General features: G+C 36.1%; 1 protein-coding gene across 3 annotated transcripts in view; it reads right to left on the bottom strand.

Moving 5' to 3' along the window:
• TXNDC11 (thioredoxin domain containing 11) overlaps positions 1-15823 on the bottom strand; it is a 41109-nt gene that overhangs the window by 7375 nt on the left and 17911 nt on the right. For all 3 annotated transcript variants that reach the window (XM_075515524.1, XM_075515523.1, XM_075515525.1), the window contains 5 exons: positions 15384-15584; positions 12017-12800; positions 8846-8991; positions 7494-7603; positions 5412-5492 (listed from right to left, as the gene is read on the bottom strand). In XM_075515524.1, the coding sequence (XP_075371639.1) occupies positions 5412-5492; positions 7494-7603; positions 8846-8991; positions 12017-12800; positions 15384-15584 (1322 nt within the window). The remainder of the gene's footprint in view (positions 1-5411; positions 5493-7493; positions 7604-8845; positions 8992-12016; positions 12801-15383; positions 15585-15823) is intronic.

Below are 15823 nucleotides of genomic sequence, written 5' to 3'. Positions count from 1 at the left end.
AACCTTCCACTCAGCCTGTTCCAGTATAACATGAGTTTGCTGCCTCCTGACTATTGCAGTAGAGCTACTTCAGTATGTTTAACTGGGAAGCTAGCTAATAGTTTATCACGTTGTATCATCTTTAACCTTTGCCAGTCAGAAGCATATTCTCACTTTCATTAGGGAGCCATCAAAACACAGAAGAAAAGCTTAGTTTACTTCCCTTTGGTTGCCAAATTCATAGCCAGATTAATGGTAGGTAGCATACATTCAGCCATGGGTTAATTACACAAGTCAGAAAAAGGACACAGGATAATCCCAAACAAAAGTTATTCCAAAGCAAGAAAGCCAGATTCCAGTATAATGCCTGATGCCTCAAAGATTACTAGTACTGCTCCTGTACAATGTGCACCATGGACAACTCCTATGTCCCCTCATGTGACATGATGTTTCTGAATTGCTTACACTGTGCATCTGGAACAGGGCAGTTATTCAGTTACCAATTACAGTTGCCTCAAAAATGCTTCCTGTGAAATCCAACTCATTAGCATATGGGATATAAACATGTGCTAAGTTCATTTACTGAGAACTACTTATTGTATTTCAGGTAGAAGACAGATACCATATTTTAACAATAATTCAAGAACTTCAGCCAGATGAGGCTCCTGTTCATCAAAATTAAGCTATTTCTGGAAGTGTAAGCAACATGATTTTTCTTCCCCTGCAGACTTCTGGTGATCAACCAAGTTACTCTTGTAATTACCATCAGCAGTTTCTCAGCTGACAATCAGCTCACAGCCAAGTTTAATGAATCATAACATGATTTAGGCAAAAAAATAGTCTACACTAAGACAAACTGACTCATTATACAGTGGTAACATTTTACATCATCATCCATTCTTATTGATCAGAACACAGTATGTATCAGAAGAGCTGAAAGGCCATTTTTTAAAACAAAAAGCAAACCAACATATTAACAGCACGTGGTGGAAAGAAATTGAGAACAGAGTTAATTTGCAAAAATTGTCTCATAAGGCAAATGCATAAGGCGCTGCACAGAAAGCCTTAATATGAGGCACCTCATATTAAGGTGCCTCATTATTTATATCCAAAATTAATATGACTACTCTAGTAGTGCTACTCATACTACAAATACTATCAAAACCTCATTTTCTTGGTTACCTAGATGCAGCAAAATATAAAACACACTGGAGAGGAAAAGTAGGAGAGAAAACAATGACTAGAGGTAAGGTACCTTTATGCAACCAATTGGAACATTATAAAAACAATCTTACTAAAACTATTAAGTCTGTCCCTCCAGAGACAGTCTAGAGCTGCTTTATAAAACAGACCAAGACAAAATGAGTATCTATGGACAGAAACAGTGAACACTGGACTTCGCAGTAAGGCAGGGAAAATCGTCAGTATTAGAGGAAGCTTCATTTACCATAAATTATTTTACTGCCCTAAAACCTGCTTGAGCTATGCTTTAAAATAATTCAAGAAAAGCCTTTTCCTCATCTTGTATGTGACACTCACTCTGTCCCCTAGAAGGCATGGTTCTGCAAACTAGATCCTTGTTCAAAAGTGGGAGGGAAAGTCACTTGACTCAAGTTTCCAAATAGTATGTTGGGGCTCATTAACTAGAACAATGGTCTTAAAACTGTAGCCACAACAATATTCAGAAATCAGTTTCTAACTTCTTCTAGCCCTAAAATGAATCACATTAGTATTCCAATGGTTATTAATATGGTTAGATCTAGCAGATCTTCAGCTTATGCCACTTGACCTAACAGAGTAGAGGACAACAGCATACTACTACTACTACTACTACTACTACTACTACTACTACTACTACTACTACTACTACTACTACTACTACTTGTTGTCTCAATTGTCAACAGCATCTCATGAAACACGTGGCTCATCTCAACTAAAATTGAGACTACTCATCTTTAAACCAGCAGGCCCTCTGCTTGTAGCCACTCAAGCCAGCCAGAACTAATGGACTGTATAAATGAGAGAGAATGAGAGAGAGAGAGAGAGTGTCTGAACACTGGAAAATGTGCAAAACTGAGACCCAGTGGAATCTGCAGAACCTGACAGGTAACTGGATTGGGGTATGCGCACTAAAGACTGCAGCTTTTGCTAAGTAGCGGATGAAGGTAACACTGCCTTTATGTAGACAGGTACACACCTTGGAACTACTCCAGCTGAGTTCTTGCTCAATTAACCTAGGGAACAGCAAAGGACTGGAACTGAGCTGGAGGAATGTGGCAGAGGCTGATTTGCAAGGCTTACTGCACAAAGTAGGGGAGATGATGAGTTGGAAGTTGGGGTGACTCAGAACTGATATAAATGAAACTATTTCTGTACTGAGTTAAAACATGAATTTAGAATTGCAAAACCTAAGGCACAGGTTTAAAGATTTTGTGGTAGGTAACACTGCAAAGTACCAATAGTCTGAATTACCATTTGCTGATGACAGAGTTCTTGAGGGAGAAGGGTGAAAATCAACATTTTTATTTTACATTGCAAAGAGGTGGGTATTTATTATAATGCTTGTTTTCATGTCCTTCCTATAAAAACTGTGATTGTGTAAGATTATTAATCTTTTAAAGAAAGAAAAACAAAACCCAAGGTAAATCAAGTCTAATGCATAGGGCATGCATGTAACACCAAAAACATATCTGAAACAATAAACTGAGCACTTCTGAAAGCTTGTGGCTTGCTTGCATCTAATGTTTCTTTCTTGTTCCTCAGTCTATGAGAGGCTGCGTGCACCTGCACTGTGTGTACTGGTACAATGCAGACATGACACACAGGTTTGACACAGGATTTCAGAATTTCTCCCTGCTGCAGAGGAAGAGTAAGATTCAGGACCCTTGTATGCCATTCAAGGTCCTGTCCCAGTCCTAAATGTACTCTCCTGCCCTTTTTTACATCCCTAACTTTAGAGTTCCTTTTTTTCCCTGACTCACCCTTTGTGCCTTTCTCTACCCCACCCTCCTTTGTCTTGCTTTTTTAATGTTCACCCATTCATGAATCAATTCCCTTCCTCCAACTCAGCTTGCTTTCATCATCCCAGAAATTATTCTCAATCCTAGTTGTCTCCTTGAAACTACACTTCCCTGTCCTACACTCTTATTTCTTGGCTCTTTCTCTGAAGTCTTGCTTGCTGTATATAGTTTCACTTCACAGCATGTACGCCTTGTTTTACTGCTAATCGCCTTTGGATATTTTCCTCTGCAGGTGTTAAACTGCTACTGAAGCTTCATTTGTTTTCTGTTTTAAAGAAACAACGCAAGGTTTCTAGAATGCCAACAAATCTGCTGCTACTTTTCTCCTGTGAAAAGTCCAGCACTTGTTACTGAGTCAGAATGAAAACCAAAACATTTTGGCAATATACTCCAATTCCCATGATGTAATTCTATAGTATCTGTAAAACCAATGCTGTGGGGTTTTTTTTTTTTTAATTACTGCTAAAAAAATTTAGTCAATAGCATTAAGAAGACTAATGACAACTAAAGTATCTGTGCTATTTCAACAAAAAATTTTTTAGAACTTTGAAAAAATGTATTTATGTCCAAGTGAAATAGTGAAGTAATAAGTGTTGTTTTAAGAAAGAAAAAAGATATTTCAATAACCACAGTGTTAGTATACACAGGAAGTTCTTACATGAAATAACTTTACTTTCAAGCATGGCTTTCACTTGAAGACTGTATCACACCATTTGAAATATTCATAGTTTGAAAAAAAATTTTTTTTAAATCTTATGTTTAAGAAACAGTGCAGTAGAACAGCTCAATAAAACCCCCAAAGTATTTGCAATAGGTTTTCCAGTTTTTCTAGGCATGCAACATGACAATCTTCCAATAACTTTTATACAATTTCCAAACAATTTTGATAATGTTTTCATTTTAAGTACATTTCCTTACTTTGCTTCTTCAACTACCTTTTTTCACTCCATCCCCTATTCTCTTTCTACTTGATCACAACATTCATAACAGTTGTTTGGGGTTTTTTTGCTTCATGTTCTTTTATGGTAACGCAATGATGTCACCAAACAAGATTAATGATATCACAAAAGCAGGAAAAAGAAAGTAATTCTACATTCTGATTTTATCAGGAATGAAAACACCTCTTATTTAACGTACATTTCGTACATTGAAATTTCTTTTAATATGAAACTTCTGTCAGTACAAAAGGGAACATAGCTGACATATAAATGCGATATAAAACAGAGGAAAACTTAACCCTTATTTTTATTAAATCAGAACAAGATATGAGCTATCTCTATATATAATGCCATTCCTATACTATGTAAAATCAGAGATTTTGCTTTAGATATTAGCATCTCCTCTAGAGAGCTTATAAAGGACAGAATTATTTCAAGTAATTCTCTCTGCCGCTGTTAGACTAGTTCTTAGCTGATGGAACACTTCCATGTTTTATGCAGACTGCCAAAGAATCCGATATCCAATATACAGGTCCAGCTAGACACACGTGCATTCCCCCCAAAAGCCAAACATCAGAACAATGAGAGAAACGCAACCTGAAAAGAACTTTAGTTTGAGCAATGAACACTCTGAAGTCCCTCTGATTACGTTACATTCATTGTACCACAGAGGAGTGAGGGAGAAATAAAAATTTACAGATTAGGACCACTGTAATATTTCCAAAGGATGCATAAGCCCTCCTTTAGTACTCAGATTCTCTACTTTTTTTTTTTTTTTTTTTTTTTTAAGATAAATTTTTAACTTTAAAAACATGTAACAATCTATCTCCTCTCCCTCTGTAATTTCAGGATTGTTAGGTTTTGTTCTCTTAAATGAGACTAAGCTTGGGCTGGATTACTTACTCTCCATCTGTGCTTATTTTTTATTTTTCTTCATTTAAAAACATAGCAAACAAATCCTTGCATTTTACTGCAAGAATCCATTAAAACATTATTTGAGATCTCTCTTCATTTATCCAATTAGAAGCGATTAGATACAAGTTGCACTAGATCTACGTTGCACCACCATCTACATAATTTCTCCCCCTTCTTCCCCTCCTGTAGTCACTCATTAATTTATTTGGACCATGCCAAAATAGTAATTTTAAATATAACCAAATAATAAGGAAAATTAACTGAAGAATAAAGTTAGTAATGCTGCTGTTCATAAAGACTTGCAAACAATTAAAATAATGACCTTTGGAGAGAACATTCACTATCTGCATACCATCAGCTATCCATGTGTGTTGGGGGTTTTTTTTTGTTGTTTTGTTGTTGTTGGGGTTTTTTTAATTAGAATATGCATAAAGTAAGAATGCATATATGGAAATGAATTACTGTTTGGCTTTTTTCTCTACTAAGACATGTAACCAGATAGTTATTATAACTTAGTAAAAGGAAAGTTAAAAACCTACAGGGAAAAGAATTACATTACCTCTGATGAGGAAAAAATAAAATGGTTGGGAGATGGTCTGTCATAAATTCCCATGGAAGGTCATTTCGAGTGATATCAATTCTGTTAAGAAAAGACACACTGATGAAGAGAACAGGCAGATGAACAATCTGCATTTTCTTGCAAAACGCCATTTTAGGGATTGGGAAATGCAAGTATCTGTGAAAGTAAGTCTAAATGTGTTATGTCAAAAATACATTGTGCATATGAGTCAGCAGAATTAATTACCAATATTCAAGATGATGAATCTCAGTTTAACAAATATCGGGGGGGGGGGGGTGCTAGAAAAATATGTACAGTATTCCAACTGCTCTCACTCAGCAATTAAATCGCACAGTCACTCATTATGTGCACATCTTCATTATGCACACACCCTCCTTCTCTGAAACAAACAGACCTCCCTAAGAGTTTCAACACAAGACTGAAGTTTTTTCTGTTCATTAATTTGTTCCTCAAGTACAACTCTACGAATATTTTCCCCTGAAGTAGTTTTGGGAGTAAATTACTTCGCTTCTTCCAAGAACAAGCACATTCTTAAAGGCACAATTTTTTCTAAAGCTCTACGTAGAAAGGAACGCCAGAATTTGTGAATGAAACCCTTGTTCAGTTGCTTGTTATGTTTTTCTCTGCATTTTTAGTTTTTTTTTTATTACGAATAAAATTCTTATTAATTACAACAATTTTATTATAGAAAAAAACCAGTTGATCACATCAGTAATACTGCAATGAAAATAATGCAGCAAATGAGAGAACTTCAAAGTCAGGAAAGACAATGGGTGTAGATTTGAGAGTAGCATTACATCTCTGGGAATAAAGCCGCAATTATAAACAGGTGATAACTCCAGATTTTTAATTGAATTTTTTTTTCCTATACATCTCATGCTGCCTTCTGGAGTACGTTCAGTCAGAATGAAACAATGATGCGATCAGAGCAGATGTTGTAGGTATTGATGTATTATCAAATAGATGAACAAGAATGTTTAGGTTGCACTGAAATATTAAAAATCATGGAAATGCCAAACAAAAACATGTCTTTTTTTATACACATAAAAACATACTTTAATATATATATAAAAACATATATTATACACATGCATATATATATAAAAATATATATGTCTATAAACTGGTTTTGGCTGGGATAGAGTTAATTTTCTTCATAGTAGCTAGTATGGTGCTATGTTTTAGATTTGTGATGAAAATAGTGTTGATAACATAGGAATGCTTTGGTTATTGCTGAACAGCGGTTCCACAGCATCAAGGCCGCCTCTGATTCTCACTCTGCCCCCATGGTGGATACACTGCAGGGGTGGGGACACAACCAGGCAGATGACCTGAACTAACCAAAGAGCTATTCCATACCATATAACATCATGCTCAGCAATAAAAGGGAAAAGAGGAGGTTTTAGGGGGGTTAGCCATCTTTCACTTGGGCACCGTCCAGGCATCGGTCTACCCACCGGAGGTGGTGAGTGATTGCCTTTGCATCACTTGTTTTGCTTTCTTCTCTCTCCTTCCACTTACCCTTCAATTATTAAACAATTGTGTTTTGTTTTATCTGACCTCCAAGTCTTCTTGGTTTTATCCTTCCTTTCCTCTTCCCCTGTCCCACTGGGGATGGAGGGGGGGAAGTGAGCGAGCAGCTGTGTGGTGCTTAGCTGCTCACCAGGGTTAACCCACAACAATATGTATTTTGCCTATCTCAAACAATTTCTCAAATACAGTACTACAGGATATAATTATTTGCTACAAATTATCAGAGGGGTAAAAATTATTTTCTGCTGCTCTTTTATTGATTTACTTCCTGAAACTAGGAAGCTTCAAGGTTAATTGCACTGTTTAAAAATTCATTTTAACTAAACTGCATAACTACTGCAGTGAGATTGAAAACTGCCAAATTTATACAGAGTAAAACAAAATAATGCCTTCAAAGAGAAATGAAGCAGATGACATTCACATCTACTATTGCAAGATTGCAGAGAGCAAAAAAGTAGTTATTTTCTAGGCTAATGACCTCAGTGAACTTACATGATTCTAGAGATATGAAATTAGAATCTTTTTTACCTTGCCACAGTGAAATTATCTGGAGGCAAAAGCCGAGCAAGTTGAATAAAGATGTGATTAAGAGAAGCACAGAATCCACACCACTGTGCATAATAGAGCAGCAAGACATTCTGGAAAATGAAATGGAGAAGAGTTTGATTATCTATTGTAGTTAATCTGCAGTAAAGGAGGACTAATCTTCACAACATCTAAAACTTGGAACCCTTAAAATGTGAAAGGAAACTATATCCTAATGTTAATAAACTTTATTATAAGCTATTTACTGATGCCCTCTGTCTACTGAGTTACCACACAAAAACTCTTGGGGAATTTTCTTTCCGTAAAGAAAAAGACAAAATGAAGAGGACTATTTAGATTATTCAGTTTAGGATCATTCCCTTTAAGTGAAAATGCACCAAACTTTACTGCACTTCCCAAGATTCTTTTGCAATCTTAAATTCCTATGTATCTAACAGTGACTGTATACTTCGGGGTGGGAGGGAAGATCATGGCTAGACTTCTGCTTTTTGCCTCTAATTAGCAAAGCAGGAGTTAGGGCTGCTGGAAACCAATTACTGGAGATTCATACATTCCCTGCAGACCTGAAAGACAATGCATATTAATCCTTACTATCACATCTTTAATTTCTTAACGTAATTTAACTACTGTTCAGGATGACATCTTATGTAAAGCAATTTCATGGCATGCAATTGGAAAGCTTTTACCTGTGAGGTTTTTTGCTGTGTGCTTTCAAATAATGCCTTAGGTTTAAAACCTTCTATTTTTTTTCATTATGTTTACTTTGCAATAATTTTTAACTGTTTTTAAAGTAAGTTTAAAAAAAATGTAATATATAGAAAAAAAGTTGTGGTATATTTATTTCCTTTGAGGTATGAAACACAGAAATCTGAATATTCTTCAATGTTACCTCAAACCCTATGTATTTAGCATGTGGTCCTGCTACAGTGGAAGAACGGAAAAGGAAAAATCAAGTCACGGACACTTTTTTTTTTAATTAAAATCTACATTTCAAACACACAGGAAAAAACCCACACCTCCTCCCCCCCCAAAAAAAAAAACAAAAACCAACCCCCCAAAACCCAACAAACCTTGAACTGTGGCAGAAACCTGTCAGGGAATCAGCTGCACTCACTTTTTGATTATTTTAACACCAGAAGAAGATCTTTTGCAGGTTTACTTAAGATTGCACTATTCCTTTGCCTTTTTTTTAAAAAAAATACTGTTGAATTGTTACAAAATAACATATCTATGTTACAAATAAGCAAAGCACATCAATGTAAAAAGGAATGAGAACCCCTCCTCAAAAGTCTGAGCAATGATTTGCAAGAAACTTTTTCAGTAATGAGGAGTACCTTTTCACTCAAAAACACGGTATCATGAAAGGTATTAGTAGTCACTTCAGTGATTACACGCTGTTCATGAAAATGGACTGAAGGGTCATCAACAAGATGCCTTTTCAAGGGACTGTAGAGAATACTGAAATTTTTAATGAAGTTCTCTGAAATGAAATTGATACATAACAAAGTTATTACAGTTTCACAAATATGTGATTTTGGCAGTTTTTGCTTTGGAATTCAGAACAACTTACAGAGAAAATACAAATTCAAACCTGGTTTCATGTCATTAATTTTTGACAGTTTGGTATCAACTCTTGAGTAACCACCACTTATGTGAAAACAAGATAAAATTTCACTGTTTTTCTGTTTTGCTCATTACAGTCTTCTTTTCACTTGCCAAACTACTCTCTAATCTTGCTTCTACTCCTATTCAACATACTATAATAATAGTTCTCTACCCTCCGAATTTAACCATACACCTGGTAAGTCATAAATAGTATCCTCTCACCATTTTTCAGTTTCTACATAGCATTGAAGTATTTGACCCTTATCTTGAAGCTCCACTTAATTCCACATTTATTGGCATTTATTCTTTCATTTTGATTACTTTCCCTGTAATTCTCCTTTTGTTTTAGACCTTTAGAGACTGTGCTATTCCTATGCCAATATGACCATCCATCTTTTGTGTACCAGCGACCACCTTCCTCTTCATTCAACTTTCTCCTTAGTTTTAAGATATTTCACAAGTAGCTGGCTAGTGGTAAGAATTTAAAACAAGCTCCAAAGCCCTCAACTACCTTCAGCTACACTACTCTGAGCCTGGACCATGTTCTCTAAATTGCTGCAAGATATCAACTGTACCCTTCTTTTCAATTTAGATAGAGAAATTTTATTCTATGCATTATAAAATAAGAGTGTTCAATAATCAAAACAAAAGATATAATATCAAACACACTAAAAATAATGATTTTATCAAATAGAAACGTCTTGTGCTGGTATTCCAGTCCAAAAACTAGGCCCAAGTAAAACTGGCACTTTTGTACAAAATACAAAATACCAGTTCATCAAATTTATCTCTGAAATGCAAACAGCACTACATTTAATTTTATATTTACTGTTTAGTATTTCATTAAATTCTCACACCAGACCAAACCAGGTTTTTTCTTTCTAGATCTCCAGATTTTGAATATATACACAACATGATTAAGTAATAACTGAAAGGAGAGGGCTAATTAAAAGACATACTCCTGAATTTTAGAAATCATCTGTAAAAACTGAAATCTGTTAAAGGTATTAAACACAAATCTGTTTCGTTATTTTAAAATATCAAAAGTTAAGAGGCTTAAGGAAGTAAAATAAAATTAAAAAAAAAAAACTCAAAGCCCAAACATAAATCACAGTGACTCCTTGACAAAATATGTAGAAGCAAAAATTTTCCGGAAGTTCAAATGACTTGGAATAGAAATATACTGAGTGTTACTCAGCAGAGAAACCCTCATCATGCTCAGGAAATCCTGTGACCTGAAAAGAGTTTGAGACAGAAAGTACTGGGAGCAGAAAGGGGAAGGAAATTTATATCTCCTCACTCTGATCTTAATTTTTCCTAAGCATCCTTTTATGGTCACTGGGGTTTTTGTTGTTTTTTCCAGAGTGTTTTTCTGGGCGGTTGGGATGGAGACAGGATACAGGACTGGGTGGGATCCTTAATAAGAACATGGCTATTTGTTCTACGTTGTGCATACTTTTGTAATTAGAGATTTATGGCAAAATGGAAATGTAATTAATGCTGTAAGAATTATATCGATATACCTTCTTGAAGAATTTATTTTCACAGAATCACAGAATCATATAGGTTGGAAAAGACCTTTAAGATCTTCGAGTCCAACCATAAACCTAACACTGCCAAAACCACCACTACACCATGTCTCTAAGCACCTCATCCAAACGTCCTTTAAATACCTCCAGGGATGGCGACTCAACCACTTCCCTGGGCAGCCTGTCCCAATGCTTGATAACCCTCTCGGTGAAGAAAAATTTCCTAATATCCAGTCTAAACCTCCCCTGGCGCAACTTGAGGCCATTTCCTCTTGTCCTATCACTTGTTACCTGGGAGAAGAGACCGACCCCTACCTCTCTACAACCTCCTTTCAGGTAGTTGAAGAGAGCGATAAGGTCTCCCCTCAGCCTCCTTTTCTCCAGGCTAAACAGTCCCAGCTTCCTCAGCCGCTCCTCATAAGACTTCTGCTCCAGACCCTTCACCAGCTTCGTTGCCCTTCTCTGCACACGCTCCAGTACCTCAATATCCCTCTTGTAGTGGGGGGCCCAAAACTGAACACAGTATTCGAGGTGCAATATATTTTAATACTATGTTCACCTGAATTTACTTCCATGTTTCCTTACACTGCTAACATTAAAAAAACCTGCATTTTCTGAAGGTGGACTCAGTTTTGCACATCATGATGATAGGTAAATGCATGTGGTTAGGCATGTTGTGCCTTATTCAATAACTTGCAAATAAATCAGAACTGCGATCACTGGGTTGGTTGGTTTTTTGGTTGTGGTTTGGTTTTGGTTTTTTTTTTTTCCCCCTCCTCCAATTCAGCAAGGAAATAGAGTATTGACAGATTTGGCCAAAACCACTTCAGCTCTACCTTGAAAACACACATACTTTGCAAAATAAATTTAAAACAATTTCTAAGTTGGTTTCAGAGGACAAGAGGAAGGGCTAGTCTCTGCTGATAAGTGGGCACTATCTCACGAAATTCTGGGATATTTTAGTACACAGAACAGCTGAGCAAACACCAACACCACCTCTAATATACAGATGTCTTCCGTAATATCAAATGTGTTAGATGCATAGTAATTTTTTTTTTCCACAAGCAAATTAGTTTAGATTTTACCAATTCCTTCAATGCATCAATGCATCAAGACAGTCAAGAATCACGCATTTTGAGGTTCACTTCTTCTAAAGCAAATTACTTCTGGTATATGAAACTTAGTTCTTACATCATCTAGAACACAATTCTACTGCTTCGTTAACTACTAAATAAATTAGAATAGAATAAATTACGATTCACAATGTTGAATATAGTCTCACTTTTCAAAATGGCTTTAAGTTTTCCATTCATAAGCTTACTTGCAAACTTAATTTTCTTATTTCAATCATTTGTATACTGGATACCATACCCAGGGTAGATCCAACAAGTGACTGATTTTGATCCAGAACATAGTGCACTTCTTCTTTCAGGTCAACAATGGCAGCAAACTCCTTAAGATGAGTAGATCTTGATGCTCCTAGTCTCTCTGCGTATATCCAAAAAAGATTTGAATCCAATAGATAGAGATTCAAGGTTTTGTTGGTCCTGCAGCTCAGACCAGTAATGTTAGTGCGACTAATATGAAGGTCAGGAATAAACCAATTCCTATCCTCAATATGAGGAATAGAATGTTGGGCGTTATCTTTCTTCCCATGGGAAGAAAATGCTACTTTGGGGGTCTGAAAGATGGTCTTCTCAGAACTAATGAAACTTAAAAAATGCCTGTTTACCGTCCTGCAACATGCAGTGTAATAGCTAAAGGGACTATAGAAACTTAAGAAATTGCTGCATTCTATGGTATTTGATATAACTTGGAAAAAGGTATGTTCCTGGAGGTAGAAAGAGTCCAAAGCTGCTTCTATCTCTAAAAAGTTACAGTGTGGCACATGGACTTTATTTGGTTTGACACCAAGTGTCTGGTTAATGCAAAGCTCACAGACATTGTGAGTTCTAGATATTGAATGCCACTGCGGAAGCACCACTGTGTTACAGCATGGGTACTTGGTTATTGAAAATGTTTCTGATAATTTCATATGTGCATCTGGTACAGAGGAATCAAAAGCTGGTGAATCAGTGTCTCCTAAGTGTTGAAGACCTGGCTCAACTGCCTGGTTTTTATTACAGTTGCGGTAGTCCAAGGCCACTTTGGTAATCTACGTGGGGGGGGAAACAAAATTTAAAAAAAAAAAAAAAAAAGAGAGAAAAAAGAAGCAAGATTAACTGTACATAGTTCACTCAAATGCAGTTATCTGTTGCAGGTTTAACAACATATATGCAATTAGAGATGGAATTTCAGAAACATGAAGTTAACTACTCTTCTCCTTAGTTCTTATAAGAAATTATAGGAGGCTCTGACTTGATAACAAAGTTAGATTTTCAGATATTTCACCATGTAAGAATTAAATGTACAGAACAACAAAAAGCCACTTCAAAATTTTTTCAGTCCACTAAACTGATCTCAAGGTTCTCTTTGCATCATATTTATCACAGTGCAATAACGCTACATTTTAAGGTTAAATCCCACTACACAAAGCATTAATCAGTACAGGTTCCTGAATTTCCCTTATTTTCCAATACAAGGAGAAAATAAATAAAAGCATTCCCATATGAAAAGGGAACAGAGATTGTTCCTGGTATAGGTGGTGCACAAATTTTGTAACAATCACTAAGTGTTGAAGCAATGTTAGTATTCTCCCAGCCATGGGCATATAGTTGTAATACTGCAAGTGTACTTTGCATATAGTAACGCATGACTTATTGGGAGAAGAAAAAAAAAAGGGGGGGGGAAAAAAGAAAAGTCTGCCTCTCGTGTGCAAACATTCCTGTGCTGCATCACTATTTTGTTTTTCATAACCAAGGGGAAACAAGCAGCAAAAAAAGGCATGTGTATGAACCACAGAAGGAATTCCCTTTCTAGGAGATAAGTAACAGAACATACAAGAAAGGAAAATGAAAGAGGAAGTTTCCCTTCATCCTCATCTACCACATTAAACATAATCAAAATACAGAACATACACACATTGCTTACACAAGAACACTTTGATAGGAATCATTATAATTATCAAAGTAATGTTGAAGTGTCACATCTCGGAGGGGTGCTGTGTCACAGGACTATCAGTACTAAGATGTGGTGTATAACAACAGTTTGTTACAGTCTTTAAGAATTCATTGTTAGATATTTCATCCTGAAAATGCTCAATTAAATACTTAAAAGAAACTTGACCCCTCGTACTATAATCTAGCCTGAAAATTTTGACTACCTACACAGAGGAACATGAGAAGAAATTATGAACAGAAAACCAGATTTGCGATAAGAAATCTCATTTCAGTGAGCTACTATCAGAAAAAAAATTTTGTTCTGAGAGCTTGCAACAAACAACTTGACAGCCTTGTGCTTTGCAACTGCCTTACAGTCAAGTGGTTTCGTTGCTTGATGAAACCCACGGGATGGCTGCAGTAAACATCTCTTCCTATGGTAAACAAGTTGCATAATCTCCCTCTATCAAAGTGAAGCTATACAAGATCAATTGGATTATTTTGTATCTCATTTCACATTTTGATATAGATAAATACTGTTATTTAGCAGAATGAAATCTGAAATGGAATATCTTATGTTGCACTGATTTGGTCTAAATAAGTGGTACATGTTACTAGAATGTTTCATCTGTGACAAGCATCACTGAATTAAGTCTGCCAAAAATAAGACAGGTTAGTACAAGAATAATCGCAGTTCTTTTCCAGTCTTTCCGCAAAGATTTCCCCAACCCTATCTTGTAGCAGTCTACCTTTTATTATGTCTGTTTCTAGTTTGGCTAAATATTGTGTCATAAGTTATTTTCATTTTCTTCCTCATTGCTTCAGACACTGCAATATTAATTAGACCTCCTCGTGGAAACCACACATTCCAGGACATAGATGCCATATATAAAGTCAGCATTGCCACCAAAACTTAGCCCTGCTTTTCATCTTCCACAGATGCTCGTTTCTTGTTCCACACTGTCCTTAGTGCTATGCATCACCACTGCGATGTGCAGCTGTGTGATACACTAAATGGGACAATGGGTTCCAGCTGAAAAATAGCCCAGGGAAAAAAATTATTTTTCAGCCAAGTTAGTTTCCCCATCTCATTTACTGCACAGCTACACAAACTCCTGTCCTACGCAGTTCAGAAATGGAAATAATGGCAGAGGAAGAGGAAGTTGGAAGGCAATTAAGGAACACGTAGGATATAAAAATCAGATTAGTTCCGAGTAGTTTTTCAATTGGACTATACTTCAAATAACACTCTGGTTTAAGAAAAGGTCCATTCTTCCTTGCATAACCACCTCTGGAAAGACGGAAGGAGAGGAGAAATAGAATGGGGTGGACAAAACACGAGTCCTGCAATACTCAATACATTCTTGCTCTTTTGTTTGAGCTATGTGAGCTGGAATAGAAGATCAAAAATCTGCATCTCTCACACAGCACTCACCACAAAAAGAAAGAAGTCATGGAAAAGAGTTAGGTGCTTGTTCTAAGCAACTGTTGACGTGAGACAAAAGCATGTTGTGTGGGATGCAAACCAGTGTAAGGGAGTTGTGATAATATGGCTTGAGAAAATGTGTTTTTAAACAAAATTCAATACATGGAACAGTGAAATAAAATGACATATATGTAACAAACTCAGAACCTTGACTAGAGTTCTTAAGTTCTAGTATTTTTGAAGTAAAAAAAAAAAAAAAAAAAATTTCACTTACTTCATCTAAAAGAGGATGAATTTCTGCTAAGGGATTGTAAGGTATAAATATGAGAAGTGCTGGTCCTTTCTTCAGCTCATTGTTTAGAAGAAGGCTTTTTCCACCATGTGGTCTCAGCCAGCGTATGAGCATCTCTCGATTTTCTAGAGCCCACTTGCAAATATTCTCAGCAGTATAGTTCATGATGTCATTTGGATAGATCTTGAAGGGGGAAAAAATAATTATTTGTCCTCACTTGGTTTATAGTAATGAATGCAGTTCTCACATATGGCAGGCTTTGTTACTGTAATGCCTAAAACTCTCTTTCTAAATTTAATGACACTATTCAGCAAGCTTCAGCGTTTCATATACCCATTCACTTTGGGAAATCTTTCCAAATGCTCATCAGATCATAGTAACACACACAATCTTTCAGGCAAAAAGTATTCTACCAGGGAAGC

The sequence above is a fragment of the Mycteria americana genome, chromosome 12 (genome assembly GCF_035582795.1).
Source record: "Mycteria americana isolate JAX WOST 10 ecotype Jacksonville Zoo and Gardens chromosome 12, USCA_MyAme_1.0, whole genome shotgun sequence".
Lineage (NCBI taxonomy): Eukaryota > Metazoa > Chordata > Aves > Ciconiiformes > Ciconiidae > Mycteria > Mycteria americana.
The sequence above is the reverse complement of the archived record's forward strand: the minus strand, read 5'-3'. Positions and strand labels throughout refer to the sequence as shown.